The following is a 17978-nucleotide window of genomic DNA, read 5'->3' on the forward strand; positions in this document are numbered from 1 at the left end:
CGAAAAATATTAAATATGTGTTTTTTTGTTTCGGCTAAATACGCTTTAGGGGTAGAAAGCATCCCTCAACCCCTGGAGGTGGAAACAGTTATGGTTAATTATTTCTGAAACGATACATTTTCTGAAAAAAGTGCTTAGGACCAGAGTTGTAGAGTTCAAAGTGATGCACTTGATGGCGACTTTGAAGTCGACCTTGAGGTCGATTTTCAAGGTCATTTGAAAATCATTTCATGTTTTTCAAAGGGAGAAGTTTACTTTTCATCTCGAGAATCGATAGAAGGTAAAATTTTACATTCAGAACGTTGGTGGTTTGTAAACAAAACAAGCCTCTGCAATTTAAAATTGTTCATTGATCCAACCAATTAAGGCAAGATCAGTCAATAATTCGATCAATAAAGGAATTGAAAGTTAATTATTCATTCAAATAAGGCAAGATGTGATCGAGATCCAGCCAGTGAAGGCAAGATATGGTCGAGATCCAGCCAGTGAAGGCAAGATATGGTCGAGATCCAGCCAGTGAAGGCAAGATATGGTCGAGATCCAGTCAGTGAAGGCAAGATGTGAGCGAAATCCAGCCAGTAAAGGCAAGATATGGTCGAGATCCAGCCAGTGAAGGCAAGAAGTGATAAGTGATCAAGAAGTAATTTTGGAAAATGCTTGCTCAACGACAGTCGGGAAAATAATAATTGATCATGTCCGAATGAAATCCTAATACAAAATAAAGAGTAAAAGGTAAGAGTAAAAGATTAAAATTTCTAATATAGCATGAAGGTAATGTTTAACTTACAATTAGAGTGACATTTTATGTTTTCTTATCTTTACTTCTATTCTGAAGTTACTTACAAAACTTTTTTCTCCTTCTTATTTTTTCCATAAATTTGCGCCTATTTTCCCATTACGTCAGGTTTTTTTTCTTTTTTTAGGAAAATAACGCAACAAATCAATTCTGAAGACAGATTTAGTCAACGCATAAAATTACTGATTATAGATACAGGATGTGGTCAATGTCCGGCAACGGCTAATTATTTCCAAATTTAATTGACCTTGAAAATCGACCTCAAGGTCGATTTCAAGGTCGCCATCAAGTGCATCACTTTGAACTTTACAACTTTGGTCCTAAGCACTTTTTTCAGAAAATATATCGTTTCAGAAATAATTAGCCATAACTGTTTCCACCTCCAAGGGTTGAGGGGTGCTTTCTACCCCTAAAAAGCGCATTTAGTCGAAACAAAAAAACACGTATTTAATATTTTTCGGTGCTTAATAAATATGTTAAGTTTCATTCAAATCGGTGAGTATCAGTTGGGTAGTGTTACTTGTAAGACTACATTACACGCGCTAGCAAAGGGTTAAGTCAGTAAGACTCCTTTCCAAAATAAAACTAAGTTTTATTGAACACCTCCTTCATCACTACCTCGTACGGATCCCGCAACACCTAATGTCCTAATACTATCCTTTTTCTAAATAAAAGGAATAGACGGATGTGTGTCTGAAAGATCCTGTAGAATATAATGCTGCTCTTAACCGCAAATATCTAACGTAAGTATTCACACATCATCAATCATGAGGCCCGATATGACAATTCGCCGTCGTCTTTCTTTCCGTCTTATCTCTTATTATTTCCATTCCCTTTAATGCCAGTTTATTTATAGGTTTAATAAAAACTTAAGAATGAGCTACGTCAAAGTCAAATTTTTTTATTCGAAATGTGTTTCAAGTGCAGAAAAATATGTGATTACCCACGTTTGTGAAAAGCAAATCGTGTATAAACATGTGGGGAAGAGTATGTATCATAAGCAATTGTATAAGATCTCATATAACAATAATATAACAGCTGATAAGCAATAGTATAAGAACGTAAGTAGTTCTGTACATCCCATTGATTCACAAAGTGACTGCAAGCTTGTATGTATATATCTTCATATTTAAAATTTCTTTCAATATTAATATTTCTCTCATATCCCTTTATTTATTTGCTTACTGTTTAACCACTATTTTCGTTATAGTAGTATAAAGAAACATTTCTTGGCCTTTTGCATCATCTTTGTGGAAAAGTCGTGTAATAAATATATAGATCAAAAGATTTTGCTTGTATATCATTGTTATTCATTTGTTAACATTGTTATTCTGTTGAATAGGTGTTATCTGTTGAGAAGCACATATTTCATAAAATTAATACCTTACAAAGAAAGTTATTTTGTAGTTTGAAAAAATTCTCTTTCTCTCGCTCGCTTAATCAAATATTTTATTTTCAAATGTTACATTATAATCGTACTTACTAATTTAAAAGTTTTTTCGCTATTACGATCGCATCAATCTTTGCTATTTGGGAATTACATTAACCCGTTCATGCCAGACAACATCGCGGTCAACATTTGGCTGTGCAAGCATATGCAATATTTCTCTTCTACGCAAATGTATGTATTTGCGTAAAGATGTATGTATTTGCGTAAAAGAGAAACATGTGTCGGCTTCGCAGATTCTTTTCGCCTCACTTGATACGATACACACGGTTATTAAAGGAAATTATAAAAATGGTGTACGGAGTGTTATCACCATCGATAAACTCATCGTATCGACATCAATCTCTGACGGTGAGTTGTGTTGTCTTTGCTTATCTCTTATATCTGACTCGTATAATAGGTAAACTATTTATTCTTATAACTTAAAAACTAAATCTCGGATAACATTTTGCAAGGAAAAGAATCGTTTTAGAATTCGTTCAGGGTCATATCATTTTAAGGACAGTAAGTTATTCCAGGTCAACACACACATATTTCATAAAGTTTATTTAAATAAAATTATTTAAAAACTTTTCTTCCATGCAGCTTGGAACGTAATCCGTGGTTCAATAAAATAAATTATCTTTTATGAATTCCGAGAGATAAAAGTTTTCTTATTAAACCATTGACTATATTCCAAACTGTATGAAAAGTCAATGCTCAAGTTGTATTAAAAATTAAATATATACATATTTAAAACATGTTCTTTGCGTCTGTTTAAAACATTAAAATATAAAACGATTGTTTTAAATAAAAGAACGTGATGTTGTATTTTTTTATTTCAAATATACTTCTTATCAACCTTGTTGGTTACATCGAGATTAGCTTTGCTACGGGAAGTAACATACGATCGACTTTCCTACATAAATTTCTCTAATTTCAGCTCTTATTAACAATTTCGAGTCGCATGTCGGAATGATAGAAATCCGTTTCTCGTTTAATTATGACGGCTTTGAGCACGCCGTTCATTTATTCTCCATCTCGTCTATTAATACTTGATATTGTTTTATGAACAAGTTAATATCAACGTTACTTTTTCCTGCAGAAGTCCACGGAGGAATTGACAAAGGGCAGCACGGTGACACTGGCAGAAGAGATCATAGAGAACACTGGCGACAAAGCAACGACTCAAACCGTACCCGAAACAATCATGGGAGTTTGCAAGAAGCTCACGCACTGGACGGCCCTGCTGGATCTGATCCTGATAGCATCGAGTAAGTCTCGCACGTCTTCCTCGCGTACGAATCTCTCGAGGTGCATTCTGATGCGATGCAATAACGGTAGGAGAAGATATCGTGTTTTCCGTGCCGTTTAATCTTTTTTTTTCTTTATCAATCGCTCGCTACCTCTTTAAGATTTTGCAATTGTCTGCAGTTGACCCTGACCCGGTAGTTGATCCAGATCTATTGTTTATTTTCGTCCGCTGTTTTGTCCTTTATTTAGCGAACTTTATCTTCATCTTATCAATACGTTCTCTTATCGCAAATTAATAAATTTTCTCATACGCGCGACGATATTTCGTTAAAAATAAAATTCACATCACTGACACTACACACATGCGTGCTTCAAGGTTTCCAGAAATGATGTATTTATCGCCTAATTCCCGTGCAAATTGAATCATAAAGTTTCATTTATTGCACTCCCGTTGCGAACACAATTTCTCATCGCAGTCGAGAGTTCCCCGGAACAAGTTTGAAGATTATACACATATGTTTAATGCTGAAGACAAACTCTCTTTTATGACCATGAAAAGTGTCGCTTTTTAAGTGGATTTCGTGGTTGCTTGCGCCTTGTTGAGTGCTTCCATCGTGAAAGTCATGTATAATCAACGCAATATGCCAGTCATGTCTATGTTGGTAACGCGCATGATTAAATGACGCTCGACGTCCCGAACCTCGTATTTGTAGTTTATTGCCTTTATTAGCCGTATAAATACTCGGGTGAACACGGGTGAATGCGCGTATCTTTACGCCAGACAGGAGGAAGTGTCAGCTTGTTAACTGGCGCGACGGTTATTACGTTAGTAGGCAAATCGCGAACAGTCGGAAGTGCATGCCATGCATTCTTCCTCAACAGCTAGAAGCGCGAAACTTTGCGATAACTGCTACGCTATTATGGCTAATGTAAACGCGCGAAGGCTCGCACCCTGGGAATCGTCACCGTCGTCACCTTCGTCACCGATTCGCCGTCGACGGTCATTGCCGAAAAACTGTGTCCTCTCTATCCTTTCACGAATCGGTCGTGTTTGTCGTTTTTATAAGCATAATATGCACATATGTGTGATAAATGCACTATAAGCTCGTCATTATTTAAGTATCGATAATATCGATAACAATATATACAGAGTGTCCCGTTTTAAATGAGCCAGGCAAAAATCTTGAAAAATATGAAGGTTATAAGGATATAAAGAACAAAAGTTGTATGGTTTCAAAGGTGACATAAAAAAGCTATATCATTTTGTTTACAGATGATGCCATTTTCGAGATATTCACTGATCATTACTTTTTTTAAGCGGAAATCCCAATTTTTTATTATATCAACTTTTTTTACCAGTTAATTTGAACAGCTTTTGTCTGAAACATTCTTTTAGTTGTCTAATATTTTTTGAGATATTTAGGGAAAACTTGGTAACTTTCTCAACGTTTAATTTACGATGTCTCACTAAGTATTTGTCGAAAGAGAAAACAATATCATACTTTTTTACTCTGTTTAATCTCAAGAATATATTGTTAGAAGTGTTCTAATTTTTTTGTTAACTTATCGACCTTTGGAAATTTCAAAATCATCAAAATTAACAAAAGTCAAGGCGCTATTGTAACGATATATTCTCGAGACCAAATAGAGTCAAAAAGTCTAGCACCACTTTTGTGAATATCACAGTGAATATCACGCGAAATCTATACGATACCATCTATAGACAAAATGACATAGTTGTTTTATATCCCCATTGAAACCATAGAACTTTTGATAAATATTTAGAAGTACACAGTTAGCTCCGATTTTAATGAGACTAGGCTCATTCGATGCGTTTTTGCACGAGAAACAACTTTTTCCTGTGGCAAAATCGTCGCTCAGTTCCGCGAAGCGAGATATGAAGCGTTAAAGCAGATCATAATTCAGGTTAGGAAAGCTGTTATATCGATGAATTTTGGCGACATAAACATGCCTCGTAACTAACATAAACTTCTCGAGTAATATGCAAAAAGTTTTAGTCCGTGCTCACTGTTCGTTAAAAAGTTATAAACAAATGAAGTTAGTGATAAGAGTTTGCATCGAACATATATACACACACACACACACACCGAAGGGGGCGTGCGGGAGGCTTTCGGCCCCCCCACCCGCACCCCCCCTCGAGGGTTAACGGGTGAAACTCGCTTCATATGGAAAGTCGCAAACTCACATGTGTGTGTGTGTGTATATACATGCTCGGTGCAAACTCTTATCACTAACTTCATTTGTTAATAACTTTTTAACGAACAGTGAGCACGGACTAAAATTTTTTGCATATTATTCAGGAAGTTTATGTTAGTTACGAGGCATGTTTATGTCGCCAAAGTTCGTCGATATAACAGCTTTCCTAATCTGAATTATGATTTGCTTTAACGCTTCATATCTTGCTTCGCGGAACTGAGCGACGATTTTGCCACAGGAAAAAGTTGTTTCTCGTGCAAAAACGAGTCGAATGAGCCTAGTCTCATTAAAATCGGAGCTGACTGTATACTTCTAAATATTTACCCAACTTTTGTCTGAAACGTTTCTTATCTTTCATATTTTTCGAGATTTTTGCCTGGCTCATTTAAAATGAGACACCCTGTATAATGCGCAATCTTAGCTTGCTTAAAGAAGGTGGAACTTTCACGCTTCTCCCCAAACTGCTGTTCAAACTAAAGAAGAACTTCTTTTTTCCTCTCTCTCGTCGCTTATACGTACAGCATGAGTGCGGTCTTTTGCATGGAAGCGCATTCGCCAGGGATGAAACCACGCGTGTAATGAAGCTCGACAGGCAAACCGCGAACTGTGTAATGTAATATTACGGACGTCTGTTTGTCTAGAATTTTTACGGGCGTGTCTCTCGCTGGAAATACCTCTGTGCAATTGTCGCGTAATGATCGCAACGAGTCGCGACGATCGTTTCGAGTAGATGCACGACTGAAGTATAGTGCTGAACTCTCGAATATCATTCGACGTGTAGAATTTTGCGATAATATGAATCCTAGCGCCGTGTTCGCTGATAATGTTACTCAATATTTGTAATTTCGATGTCTCGTTTCGATCTCGATCGACTCGGTCATTAAAGTCCCATCTGATAGTCATTAAGTGCTTGTATTTATTCGTAATTAATGTCTAGATAAACAGGTACTTGTTGGCCACTTAAAACGGAACTGAAGCTAGATGATTTTAACAAATCCAACAAAGATCCGAACATATTTATTCCTCGATAATGAAAAGTGACCGGATCGAGAGAGATGAAGTTTGCTTCACCTCTCATCTTTTTTACGATATTTTACATTAGCGTCCACAGATATACATATTTGCGTAACTCGCGCACAAATTCTCGCGTTGTGGTGGGGCGGAAGAGGGGGAAAGAGAGAGAAGGAGAAAGGGAGAGAGAGAGAGAGAGAGAGAGAGAGAGAGAAAAAGAGAGAGAGAGAGAGAGAGAGGAAAAAACGTGTGTATATCAAACGGGACTTTAACCTTTTAACTGATCACGAAGCGGTCGTGTATGTCACTAGAGTATTCTCCCCCGCAACGTTTACGGCATACAGATGTATACCACTCATCATTGTCCGTCTCTCACATGTGGCAGTGAGTACGACATGCACGGCCAGTCAGGCTCGGATTAAGGAGGCTCAAGGCTAATTTCAGTTTAGGGATCCTCCGCGACACTGGGCCGACTACCACGTAGAGATTATAGTGTTTGTCGGCTCCATCCTGTTTCTTAACCGTGCAGTTAATGCCAGATCACGGTGCGCGCAATAGACACTGGACGGAGAGTGAATTCGCCGCAATCGCAGTGGACTATTTACGGGCAGGATAAACAATTTTCAGTGATGACACGATTAAGAAAAGATTTTAATGCGGGATGTACATAAGTTTACGATCGTTAGTTATCTGTCACCGAAACGAAAAAATACCGGAATAATAATGACAGCGACAAAACAATAATATCAGATAATGATGACAATAAAACAACAATCTTCTTATAATAACCCTTACCATACCTTTGTGTATACATTTTATTATATTTATTATATAATATAATAAAATATATAATAAAAATTATGATAAAGATATAGTTATAATAATAATTAAGGGTCTAATCATTATAATTAAGAATAATTATAGTAATAATTAAGAATCATTATAATAATATTAAAAATATATTAAGAATAATTATATAAGAAGGATATGAAAAAAGATTTAATAAAAATGTGCGTTTTAAAATAGTACTTACTAATGAGACTGAAATATTTATAATACAAACAGATAAATTTATCTTTAGTCAGTACATGTCGCCTCATGATTTTTTCACTTATGCGGCGGCATGTCGGAATGCATTAGCAATGAATCACAATGTAATTCCGGTCTAGTTGTTTTTCTCTCTTTCTCTCTCTCTCTCTCTCTCTCTCTCTCTCTCTCTCTCTCTTTCTCTGGAAAACGCTGCGATGAGACGTTTCTCGCCGCGAATGTGTGACACAGGGTACTTGGGTCTCGTTTTTTTTGCTCGTTCTCATCTCATTATCTATGATTATACAACGGTTCGTAAAAGCAAAGATCGAGGCTGCAACGAATTTGAAAAATACAAATTCTCTGAAGCGACAAACTTTGAGAGACATACGATTTGTATCATGTGCATGCAAATGTTTATATTTTGATTGTTTTTCACTCGTTTGCAGAACAATCTGAATGTATCTACCTATCTATCTTTCGACGCATTCTAAACCACATCCGACGTCCGATGAGACGTTTTATGTAGTATAAGAACTTCTCAAGAACAAATTTCTGCGCTGAAGAATTACGCTCAAAATTCACCTGTATTTTAAGTATACAAAAAAGAATGTTCCGATTGTTTCGCAAACGAATAAACGATTTTGCACGTGCGCGAATTTATAAATTACAATGGACATAAGATATACACGCGATTAAATATTTATGCAAGTGCAAAGCCAAATGCAGAAAAGCCACTTAACTCGTTTAAAAATAATTAATAATTAATAATTAATAGAAAACATAAACCTCTATAAACCCTAATTGTATATTGAATGGATTATTTTATCACCAAATTGTTCAAAGAGTGCGTTCGGTCGTACTTTATACGCAGTCGACACGCACGTGTCAAGGAATTGTGACAATATTCATACATTTTATTCTCACATGCGAACAATTCGATAATATCGTAAGAAGCGAGACGTAACGTCCATATTACGTTACGTTCATTAATAATGCTTAATAAAATACAAGGCACGTATTCTAAGCGATGCGTCCTCCGATAGCTTGCACGTTTCGCTCACTTTCGAAATGGACAGATGGAAACGGCGATTATTCGCGTGACTGCTCACAGTGCCGCGAGGTGGCATTACTTTTTTTGCTTCGCGCGACTAATTGCATTATGCGCGGAACGTGCGCACCTAAGAATAAAAAAGTACATTTTTCTTCTAGCAGGAGGCAAGACACGTGGCGGACGCGCGCTCGCCCCTGGCGGAACCGAAACCCATTAGTCTCCTTTCACAAAAAAAAGGGAATAAAGAAGGCGCACACCGCGAGGCATTGTTCTCTCGTGGCTGAAGCTCCGCGTGAATTGTTATTGTATTAGACATTTTTAAGGAACTCACGCGTGAATGTTCATTCAACCTTGCTAATCTCGTTCTAATATCGTTTTAATGGGCAGTTCTTTATCGACAGAGTTTTCTTCGAGTCGATGATCCGAAGCAGATGGCGTTACCATCTGTCTACGAGTTCCATTCACCGCTGACATTCCAACACCTTGGGTGCGTTCGAGCAGACGCTTTTAGCGTTATTTAACGCTACACAGGCTGTCCGCCGAGCTAGATGGTAGCCCTAACAAACGCTATCATGACGTCACTAATGGTAGTGTTGTACGCCATAATTGCACGCCATAATTGCATGCTAAATGAACGCTGTTTCTGGACCGAGGAACACTATTAATGCGTTAATAGCGTTAGCGTTTGTAAGCAGCCTTTGAGTGTGTTTGGAAAAACGCTATTAGAGAAGTTTTGCAATAACGTTTTTCAAATACGGTGAACGCGAAAGTTACGTTATTGGATCGAAAGACGAAGTTACGCATGCGCAGTTTCGCATACGCAAGCGCAATTTCGTCTTTCGACTCAATAACGTAACTTTAGCGTTCACCGTATCTGAAAAACGTTGTTGCAAAAACTCCCCATCAACGCCAGTTCTACAAAAATCGTCTGTGGAGCGCGATAGCGCGATAATGATAGCGATAATGATAGAACTCTACGAACAGCAATAGCGTGGCGTTAGCATCACTACGTTATACCGTTGTATCATTTAACGACCTAAAACTTACCGGTTTGTGCTCCAAAAACACTAGTTGATGAGAGTTGCAGTTTAAACTCCTCTTCAGTTTCAACATCCCGAAGCTTCGCTTCTACGGAACGGTCCATTACGTATGTAAATAGCGAAATAATGAAGACGATGTAGATACGTACCATTGAAATGCACTAACGTGCAGTGATGTGCGGTTTGGGCTCTCACGAAGCTTATAAACGCTAACGCTATCGATGCACCGCCATGGGAAAAATAGCGTAATTATGGTGTGCAATGCAATCATTGATTTCATGACAGCGTTTGTTAGCGCTGTCACCTAGCTCCGCGAACAGTTTATATAGTGTTAAGTAATACTAATAGAGTCTTTCCGAACGCGCCATTTGTTATCTAATTTCCTCCGTTGTCTTGTTCCTATTTAACTTTTACTTTTCTATCTTACGCATTCAGCATTCATTCGCCAAGATCGTCAAACCTTTGTTGTATGCCTAATGTCTTTATACGCAGGACTGCAAACGCCTCACGCACCTGTAAAATAACTTGTTTACGACAATATGCGATAACGCGAATTATCGAATCATACACCAATGTATCTTCTCTATATTTTTTGCAACCTATTTCATCCCGTTATTCACAGCCATTTATTAGGACAATTTAATCAACCTGCCACCGAGATGAATCATCAACGCGAGGTACTTTTTCTTCCTTCTTCCGGATACGACAGACAATCATAGTTATGGAAATCCCTTTATTGCGGAATTTGCGGCGCCGGAATGAGTAATCCGACGTCATTTTCCGCTGTTAGTTAATAAATTTCCCATGTGCGCACATCATCAATTCCGATGTGAGACACTGTGCGTCACTTTACTGTTTCCGACTTAAATTCTCCTAGTTCATATGTTATCACGTTTATAGGTCGTTCATATTGTGCATAGGCAAGCGAAGAAAGAAATCTTTGTAGGATATTTCTACTCAAATATCATGTCTGAGTCATAAGTTTCCGTCCGGCACCTGTTTAATCGCACGAACTGTGCGAGCTTTCCTTTCCGTGAAGGAAATCGGAAATGTAAGGTGAACGTACCGGTAAAAATTGCCGGGAAAAAGTCGTGATAGTGTGTCAAATGGCTCCGCTAAAGTAAGTACTAAGTATACGAAAATGAAATGTGATTTCCCATGAAAACCAATTTCAAAAGCCTATATCAATGATCTGTTACCTTTGACTAATATTTTCGACTGAATTTGCTTCTAAATGATTACTAACTTATGAAGTGACATTGTATTTTATAATGTGATAAAATGAGATATTTTTGGGCAGTAATATAAAGTTTTAGTTTGGTACAATTCAAATATAATAAAAGATGATAAAAAGGTGAACAGATGATAAGAATAAAGTCTCAATAATTAGTCGTTGCTTAACGTAGCGTAACGCGGTACATTTATCTTTCGCAAAAACCGCGATTTGCATATGAATTCGTATGCAAATCGCGGTTTTTGTCCATTCACATAACATAACATATGAACGAAAGGAATTGACATATCGCGCGACATTTACAATCGCAATATGACCAGCGCGACCGCACAGTATTTATAATACGCGCACGCGCCGTACGGTATCACGTCATTTTATGAGATGATGACTTGACTCATTGCATCTTCTGCTTGAAATTCTCGAGTTAGTGCTCGTGTGAACGCGAACGAGTGCGAATGCCGCGAGACGCTCGCTGCCTGGTGGCTAGTGCCGGCATGGTGATCCGTTCGTTAAACCGCCATACTGGCGAGAAAAAATCCCATAATACAGACAGGACAGAGCGCCGTGTGAGGGAAGCAGCGGAAAGTGGCGAGAGGTCGAAGATAATGCCGAGCTTGTTAGCCAAGTGTTTTTATTGCAATCGTTATGTATTCGGTGCGTACACGAGAGTGAGAAATATCGAAGATCGGAAACGAGTGTAAACCGGTCGCGTTAACGAATGTAACTTTTTATCGATCCCGACAATCGCGAGATATTGGTCTAATCTAGCTAGTTCTGTTTGCGTTGCGCGCGAACGTATCTCATCGCGACAATGAACATGGCGTCACTTGCGCGTGCGTGCCGATAGCATCTTGAAGTGTGCTCCGAAATCGGTTTTGGAAACTTCGGTTCAAATTATAAAGTTGCTAGGCCTTAAACTAACTTCAACACGTTCCGCAATTGATCAGCTGATCATGCTTGGACTTTCACAGTCATGTGAGACTATTTCTGTACCACTATTTCTGTACTATTTATACAAACTTGGTTCCAGCTATTAATTCTGCAATATTAGATATCCAGAGAAGCTTTCGCCGTTTTTTATATGAAGAAATATCGAATTAACATTAAATGTCATTTTATTAATATTAAATGCAGTAGCAAGTTTTCTGTAGATTTTGAACTCGTCTCAATTGCAGTCCTCAGGTCCTCGTTATTTAAGAAAAGCGATTTTCCAGATCGGGATATATCCTCGATCCTTTGAACTTGGCTAAAAGATGTAGTGACTAAAGTCTAAAGTCTCTTAAAATAGTGCTCGTTATTGCATGATGAATATTATTATTTTTTAAGCCATCGTTTTCTAATCTTTCTTTTACTTAATATTTCCTTACCGCTGTCATTAATATTTATCAAATAATATATTAATATGTATATACAAAACAGCTGATTGCTCATCAGAATAACGATGACATAATCATGTTTGGCGCGTGCGTGTCGATAGCACTCTGCTTGAAGTGTGCTCCGAAGACTATTACCTGAAACAAACTTTTAAAATCAGCAACGAGTTCGTTCTGCATCTTCTCCGAATGCCATACAAATACTTTGACAAGCCTCTGATACGTTGCATTCACGTTTGAACTCGTACAAGAAACACGAATAATTTATTTTTGGTTAGCCGTATTAAATGGATAAAAAATATAAATTGATGTTTACTGCTGTAAATGTGACAATTGAGTGACTCAAGTGTATTTTATAGTTCGAGTTATACGAGGTGTGGCTATAAAATAACGAGACTGATGCTTCCACAGAAGAAGTACACATGCGCCAAACGCGAACGACTGACAGTTGTGTAACGTGAAGCCTTCTCTTTCGAATGCGGCGCCTCCCGTGTCTGTAAATCAATTAATCTGGCCGTTGCCTTCGTTTGTATAAGAGCTGTTGTCTTGTTTTGCCGGAAAAATGATAAATGTAATAATAAAGCAACGAATCGTCGTAAAATTTCACATGGAACTTGGAAAAAGCGCTACTGAAACTTATCTTTTATTAAAAGAAGTGTATGGCAATGAATGTTTATCACGTGCGCGAGTTTTTGAGTGGTTTAAGCGTTTCCAAGATGGCCGAGAAGACGTTGAAGATGAGTCGCCCTTTCACGTCAAAAACGGATGAAAATATTGAAAAAGTCGGCAATCTGATTCGATCTGACCGTCGGTTAACTATTCGTGCGATTGCTGAAACTATAGGAATTGACAAAGAATGCGTAAGGCAAATTTTACATAAAGAACAAGTCATGGGTTCTCCATTGAGACAACGCGCCGGCTCATTCTGCATTGCCTGTCAAGATGTTTCTAGCCAAGTACAACATCCCAGTGTTAGACCATAGACGCCTTATTCGCCAGACCTTGCACCATGCGACTTTTATCTGTTTCCCAAGGTCAAATCTGCATTAAAAGGAACAAGATTTCAGTCCGTTGAAGCTGTGAAAGAAAAAGCGGCATGCGTCATGAAGGAGCTCACAGAAGAAGACTTCCAGCACTGTTTCGAACAATGGAAAATTCGCATGGAGCGTTGTAGGGATAGAAGAGGGGTGTATATTGAAGGTGATAATAACTAAAAATGTATAAATTTAAAATAAAATGTTTTGCAGCAATAGTCTCGTTATTTTATAGCCACACCTCGTATATTGTATACACATAGTTGTCAATCATAAAAATTCCTAGAATTGTGACCAACAAAAATCGGTAAGGACTTTTCTGGGCAGATATTAAGTAGAAAAATGGTTAGATTTTTTATTATCTTGATAATTGATCAGCCGATCAATTATGGGATGTATCTAAATTAGTTTAAGACCTACCAACCTATTAACTGAAAACCGAAGTTTCCGAAACCGAGTTCGGAACAGGCCTTTGAACTCGGCTGAAAGATGTAGTGACGTCTAAAGTCTATTAAAATAAAAGTCTATTAAAATAGCGCTCATCATCGCATGATGAATATTATCATTTTCATTATTCTAAGCCATCAATCTTTCTATCTAATATTTCCTTACCGCTGTCATTAATATTTATCAAATAATATATTAATATGTATATACAGAAAAGCTTATTGCTCATCGGAATAACAATGACATAATCATGTTTGCTTAGAAGGAAGACGCGAAGAGCGAAAAGTTTCACATGAAAGGTTTAGCGATTTTAGCGAACATGTAATTTGTTGAACTGTAGAAGCGTGAATCTCTTTTTTTTACGTAAACTTTTTCACCTTGAAAGCTGATGGCGAAAGGACGGGAATTGAGTAAACGTCTAAATTTTCTTCAGTCTTGACATCTAGACATTTTTCCGTCTTGGTACATCTAGACATTTTTCCATCTTGGTACATATTGATATTCCCATAAATATTCAGGAAACAAAGTTAGTTCTTATGATTGTATATAATCTTGTTTAAAATTAAATAACATGTCTTCCCCATCGAAGACGTTAGTTCAAACGTGTTTGATGTTTTTATTTTCTACATATCTAGTGACGTAATCAGTCCGCGGAGAAATTCACGCGGAAGCGGAATGAGCGAAATGGGTGAAGAGTGAAAAACTCCGTAACTTTCAAAGTTACATGATCTCTAGCCACTAGTTACTGTACATCGATGTACAGCACTGTACACGCGACGGTGATACATTGATGCGTCTCACAAATTTACGGGTCACAGTTTACTGTCATGTAAACTTGAAACTGTCATATAAATTTGAATAAAACTGACTGAAACGGTTGTTTTCAAAGTTGATCCTCAATGTCAATACATTGATAACATTTTATCTTAGTCATTGCGATTTGCAGATAAAGTTACAATTAAAGAGCAATTAATAAATCAATTAAAGCAGTTTGCAATATATCCTGTGTTTGTGCCTTTCAGTGACCATAGTATTGGTAGTACTGGAGTTTGGCCAGATCCCGCATAAAAAATTGGGCTTCTTCTGCAACGACCCGAAGATCTCGTTCAAATACACCGGCGACACGATCTCCACGAGTTTACTGCTGTGCAGCGCCTTCATCGCACCTTTCATAATGGTGAGAGCACACGCGCTTCACCTGTATCTTTGTTGTATTTTCGATACTGAATGATAAGCACACATTTCCGCGTCACATTTAGCAATTTCTTGACATCGCCTTTATCATATCATATATTTTACCAATTATTGATCCTTCTTTGCACACGCCTTCTACATGCGTTCTGCATATTTGTATTATACGTTGTGAATGACAAGTATAAATCTCCCGTGTCAATTGCACGCCTAAATTGGCGCACGTGTGGATACCTAAATAATTAATGAATATAATTAATGTGATAATTAATGGATTTTTTCGGTTCGATTTCAGATGTGGATCGTGGAGTGCGCCTGCTATCCCGCCGACAGTTACAAGAACAAATTGACTTACAACTCCAGATGGAAGCATATTTGGACTTGGTATCGCCATTGCGCCACAGTCCAGGTCATAGTCGGTGTGATCTGCGAATGTATGAAAATCCTCATCGGCGAACCGAGACCACACTTTCTCGACACGTGCAAGCCGCACGAGGCGATCAACTGCACCAATGAGTAAGCGATCCTCTTTGCTCTCCTTTGTCCTGGCTGGGCACCCTAGACCCTACGTCTAATTAGGTCGGCTCTCCGGTCATGGCGTGGGCAGCACTACGGTAGGCGAGCGCGCGAGTGACGTGTCGCAGGGTCTACATGTGTTACGCGTGGACGCGTGGTCTGGCGAAGGAAGGAGCCTAACGTGATGGAACCTGACGATGATTGTTCAGCAGAAATGATGTCGATAATATCGTACAGCCGAACGCATATTAGATACAATTGTTTCTTGTCGAAGGACTTGCTGAACTGGTGCACACCGACGCAGTATGTTAGAGTGAGACAAGTGTATCTTCTTTCATTCTAATTTATCGCATCACTGTGCACTAATTCAGACAGTTCTTCGAAAAAGATTAGGAAATAATAAGGAATAGGAAAAGATTAGGATGTAGATGGTGGCCTTGTCAGACCACGCGCAGTAACATTCGAGATGCGATCTCTCCGATAAGCGAGCAATTGTAGGTGTAGGTGGAAGTCGAGAATCCAACCTAACGACCGAGCATTAGTTAGTTTGGGCGCTCGGCCATTAGCGATATTAGCACTCGGTAATTTTCGAGTTTCAATCACAAAGTGGCGTGCTTACCAATCGCGAGCGAGGTAGATTCTTTCGCTACGTCTACCTTTCGCAGCGTACAGTCGGTCGTCTAAAGATCTCTGACGCGTTTTATGTCTCTCCGTATCGCGTTTGGCGTTTCTTTCCTTTTTCGTAATTGAAGCTGCAACTCTACTAATACCATTTTCTAATTCTTCACGCAGGTATTTCGAAGACTACACCTGTGTCAGCTCATCGTGGTTCGTCATGGACGCCAGTAGGTCTTTCCCTTCCGGCCACACGGCGTTGTCCGTCTGCATGGCTATCTTCATAATAGTAAGTTTCGCACAAAATATTTATCCCGATAAGTGACAAACGCGGGAAGAAAGAACACCTTATCTCGGTTCATCCGTGAAAGAAGCGTCAACGTTCATCTGCCTCGCGTTGGCAATGCAGGAAACGACTACGCCGACATCGGGGATGTTCCCTTCGAGATACCGATAGCCAATATCGAAGCGACCGACTGGAAAGAATCTGAAAAAAATCCGGACTAACGGCATATCGATTTTCGCGAAGCGCCGCGATAGACAAACAGCGAGACGTGTGCGCGAGATAATCGCGAAATAAATTCCTCGCCGTGGAGAACGGTCGCGATTCGCGCTCGAAAGTAAGAAAGGCAAACGAACATGGTCGAAAGTGACGTCAGACGGGAACGTAGAAGGATTCGACCCCGCGTCCTTAACAGGCCTTGCTCCTCCGCGACCTCGACTAGATAAGAATTTCGTCACTCGATTTCAAACCCGGATCTCTTGTCCCCGCAGTGGTACCTGCAGGCTCGCCTGTCCACCCGGTTCTGGTTCCTTAAGCCGTGGCTGCAGTGCCTAACGTGCGTTTGGGCCGTGACGTGTTCCGTAACCAGAGTCAGCGACCACCGACATCACTGGTGGGACGTTACCGCCGGTGCCATCCTGGGCATCCTGTTCGGCCTGTACCTCGTGATAACACTCTGCCGATATTTCCACATCAATAACACGAATAACGCCGTCGTGGACGTGAAGCAAGTGCCAGGCGAGGTGATAGCGGAACATGGTTTAACTTCACAGATCAGCTTCACCAAGAACTAACATCGAAAGAGTCACCGAGCTCCGTCGTTGATGCGTCAGCGTGTCAAGGGATGAGAAACGTTGCGATTGTCTTAGACAAATGCTGGAGGAAACGTCGACGCGAACGACCTACGGGGCTGACAAGAGCCGGAGGGACTTGGCAAGCTGGGGAGAAATTCCATGACGGTCGAATCGCTCATTTCGGAGAGAACTTTGTACGGTCAGCGAGAATCGCAGCGCAGACGGATTCTCGCTGTGCGCGATGCTCCTTCTTTCTTACGTGGACGCGCGTTTGCGTAGGGAAGAGACTATGTACCGATAACGCGAGGGCGTCGACGGAACGCCCCAGAATAGTTCTTGTATTTTGCCGAGAAATAAAGATTTCGAAGCAACCGTTCTTCCCGAGATGACCGAATCGAGATGATCCGAATCGAGTAATTGTGAGCTTGGAAGTTTCTTCCGGAGCATACTTATCATGAACTCTCAAAAGAGAGCCGCATGGGTTTTACTTTTATAATAATTCTTTATTAACTTACAAAACGCTCAGCATGACGATGCCGTTTTACGTACATTCCGCTCAAACGAGAAACGCACATATCTTTCGAGTCCTCGTGGACGCTTCGATAAACTATCGCTTGATGTAAATAGAAATATATTGACGTACAGATGTTTCATGCTAAATTGTTAA

At 39.3% G+C, this 17978-nt stretch overlaps 1 protein-coding gene across 10 annotated transcripts in view; it reads left to right on the forward strand.

The window, feature by feature from the left end:
• Positions 1 to 17978, forward strand: part of LOC105181043 (phospholipid phosphatase 1) — a 36413-nt gene that overhangs the window by 17103 nt on the left and 1332 nt on the right. For 5 of the 10 annotated variants that reach the window (XM_011137609.3, XM_011137586.3, XM_011137602.3 and 2 more), the window contains exons 2-6: positions 3328 to 3496; positions 14935 to 15089; positions 15399 to 15619; positions 16412 to 16523; positions 17009 to 17978. The exon at positions 17009 to 17978 is cut by the window's right edge and continues 1332 nt beyond it. In XM_011137609.3, the coding sequence (XP_011135911.1) occupies positions 3433 to 3496; positions 14935 to 15089; positions 15399 to 15619; positions 16412 to 16523; positions 17009 to 17311 (855 nt within the window). In that variant the 5' untranslated portion in view covers positions 3328 to 3432 and the 3' untranslated portion in view covers positions 17312 to 17978. Of the gene's footprint in view, positions 1 to 1471; positions 1540 to 2402; positions 2595 to 3327; positions 3497 to 11479; positions 11713 to 13471; positions 13632 to 14934; positions 15090 to 15398; positions 15620 to 16411; positions 16524 to 17008 lie in introns of those variants that run through there. The other 5 variants (XM_011137530.3, XM_025306952.1, XM_019840368.2 and 2 more) reach the window with 5 other exon arrangements.

This window comes from Harpegnathos saltator, unplaced genomic scaffold (assembly GCF_003227715.2).
Source record: "Harpegnathos saltator strain DR-91 unplaced genomic scaffold, Hsal_v8.6 scaffold82, whole genome shotgun sequence".
In the NCBI taxonomy this organism is placed as follows: Eukaryota; Metazoa; Arthropoda; class Insecta; order Hymenoptera; family Formicidae; genus Harpegnathos; species Harpegnathos saltator.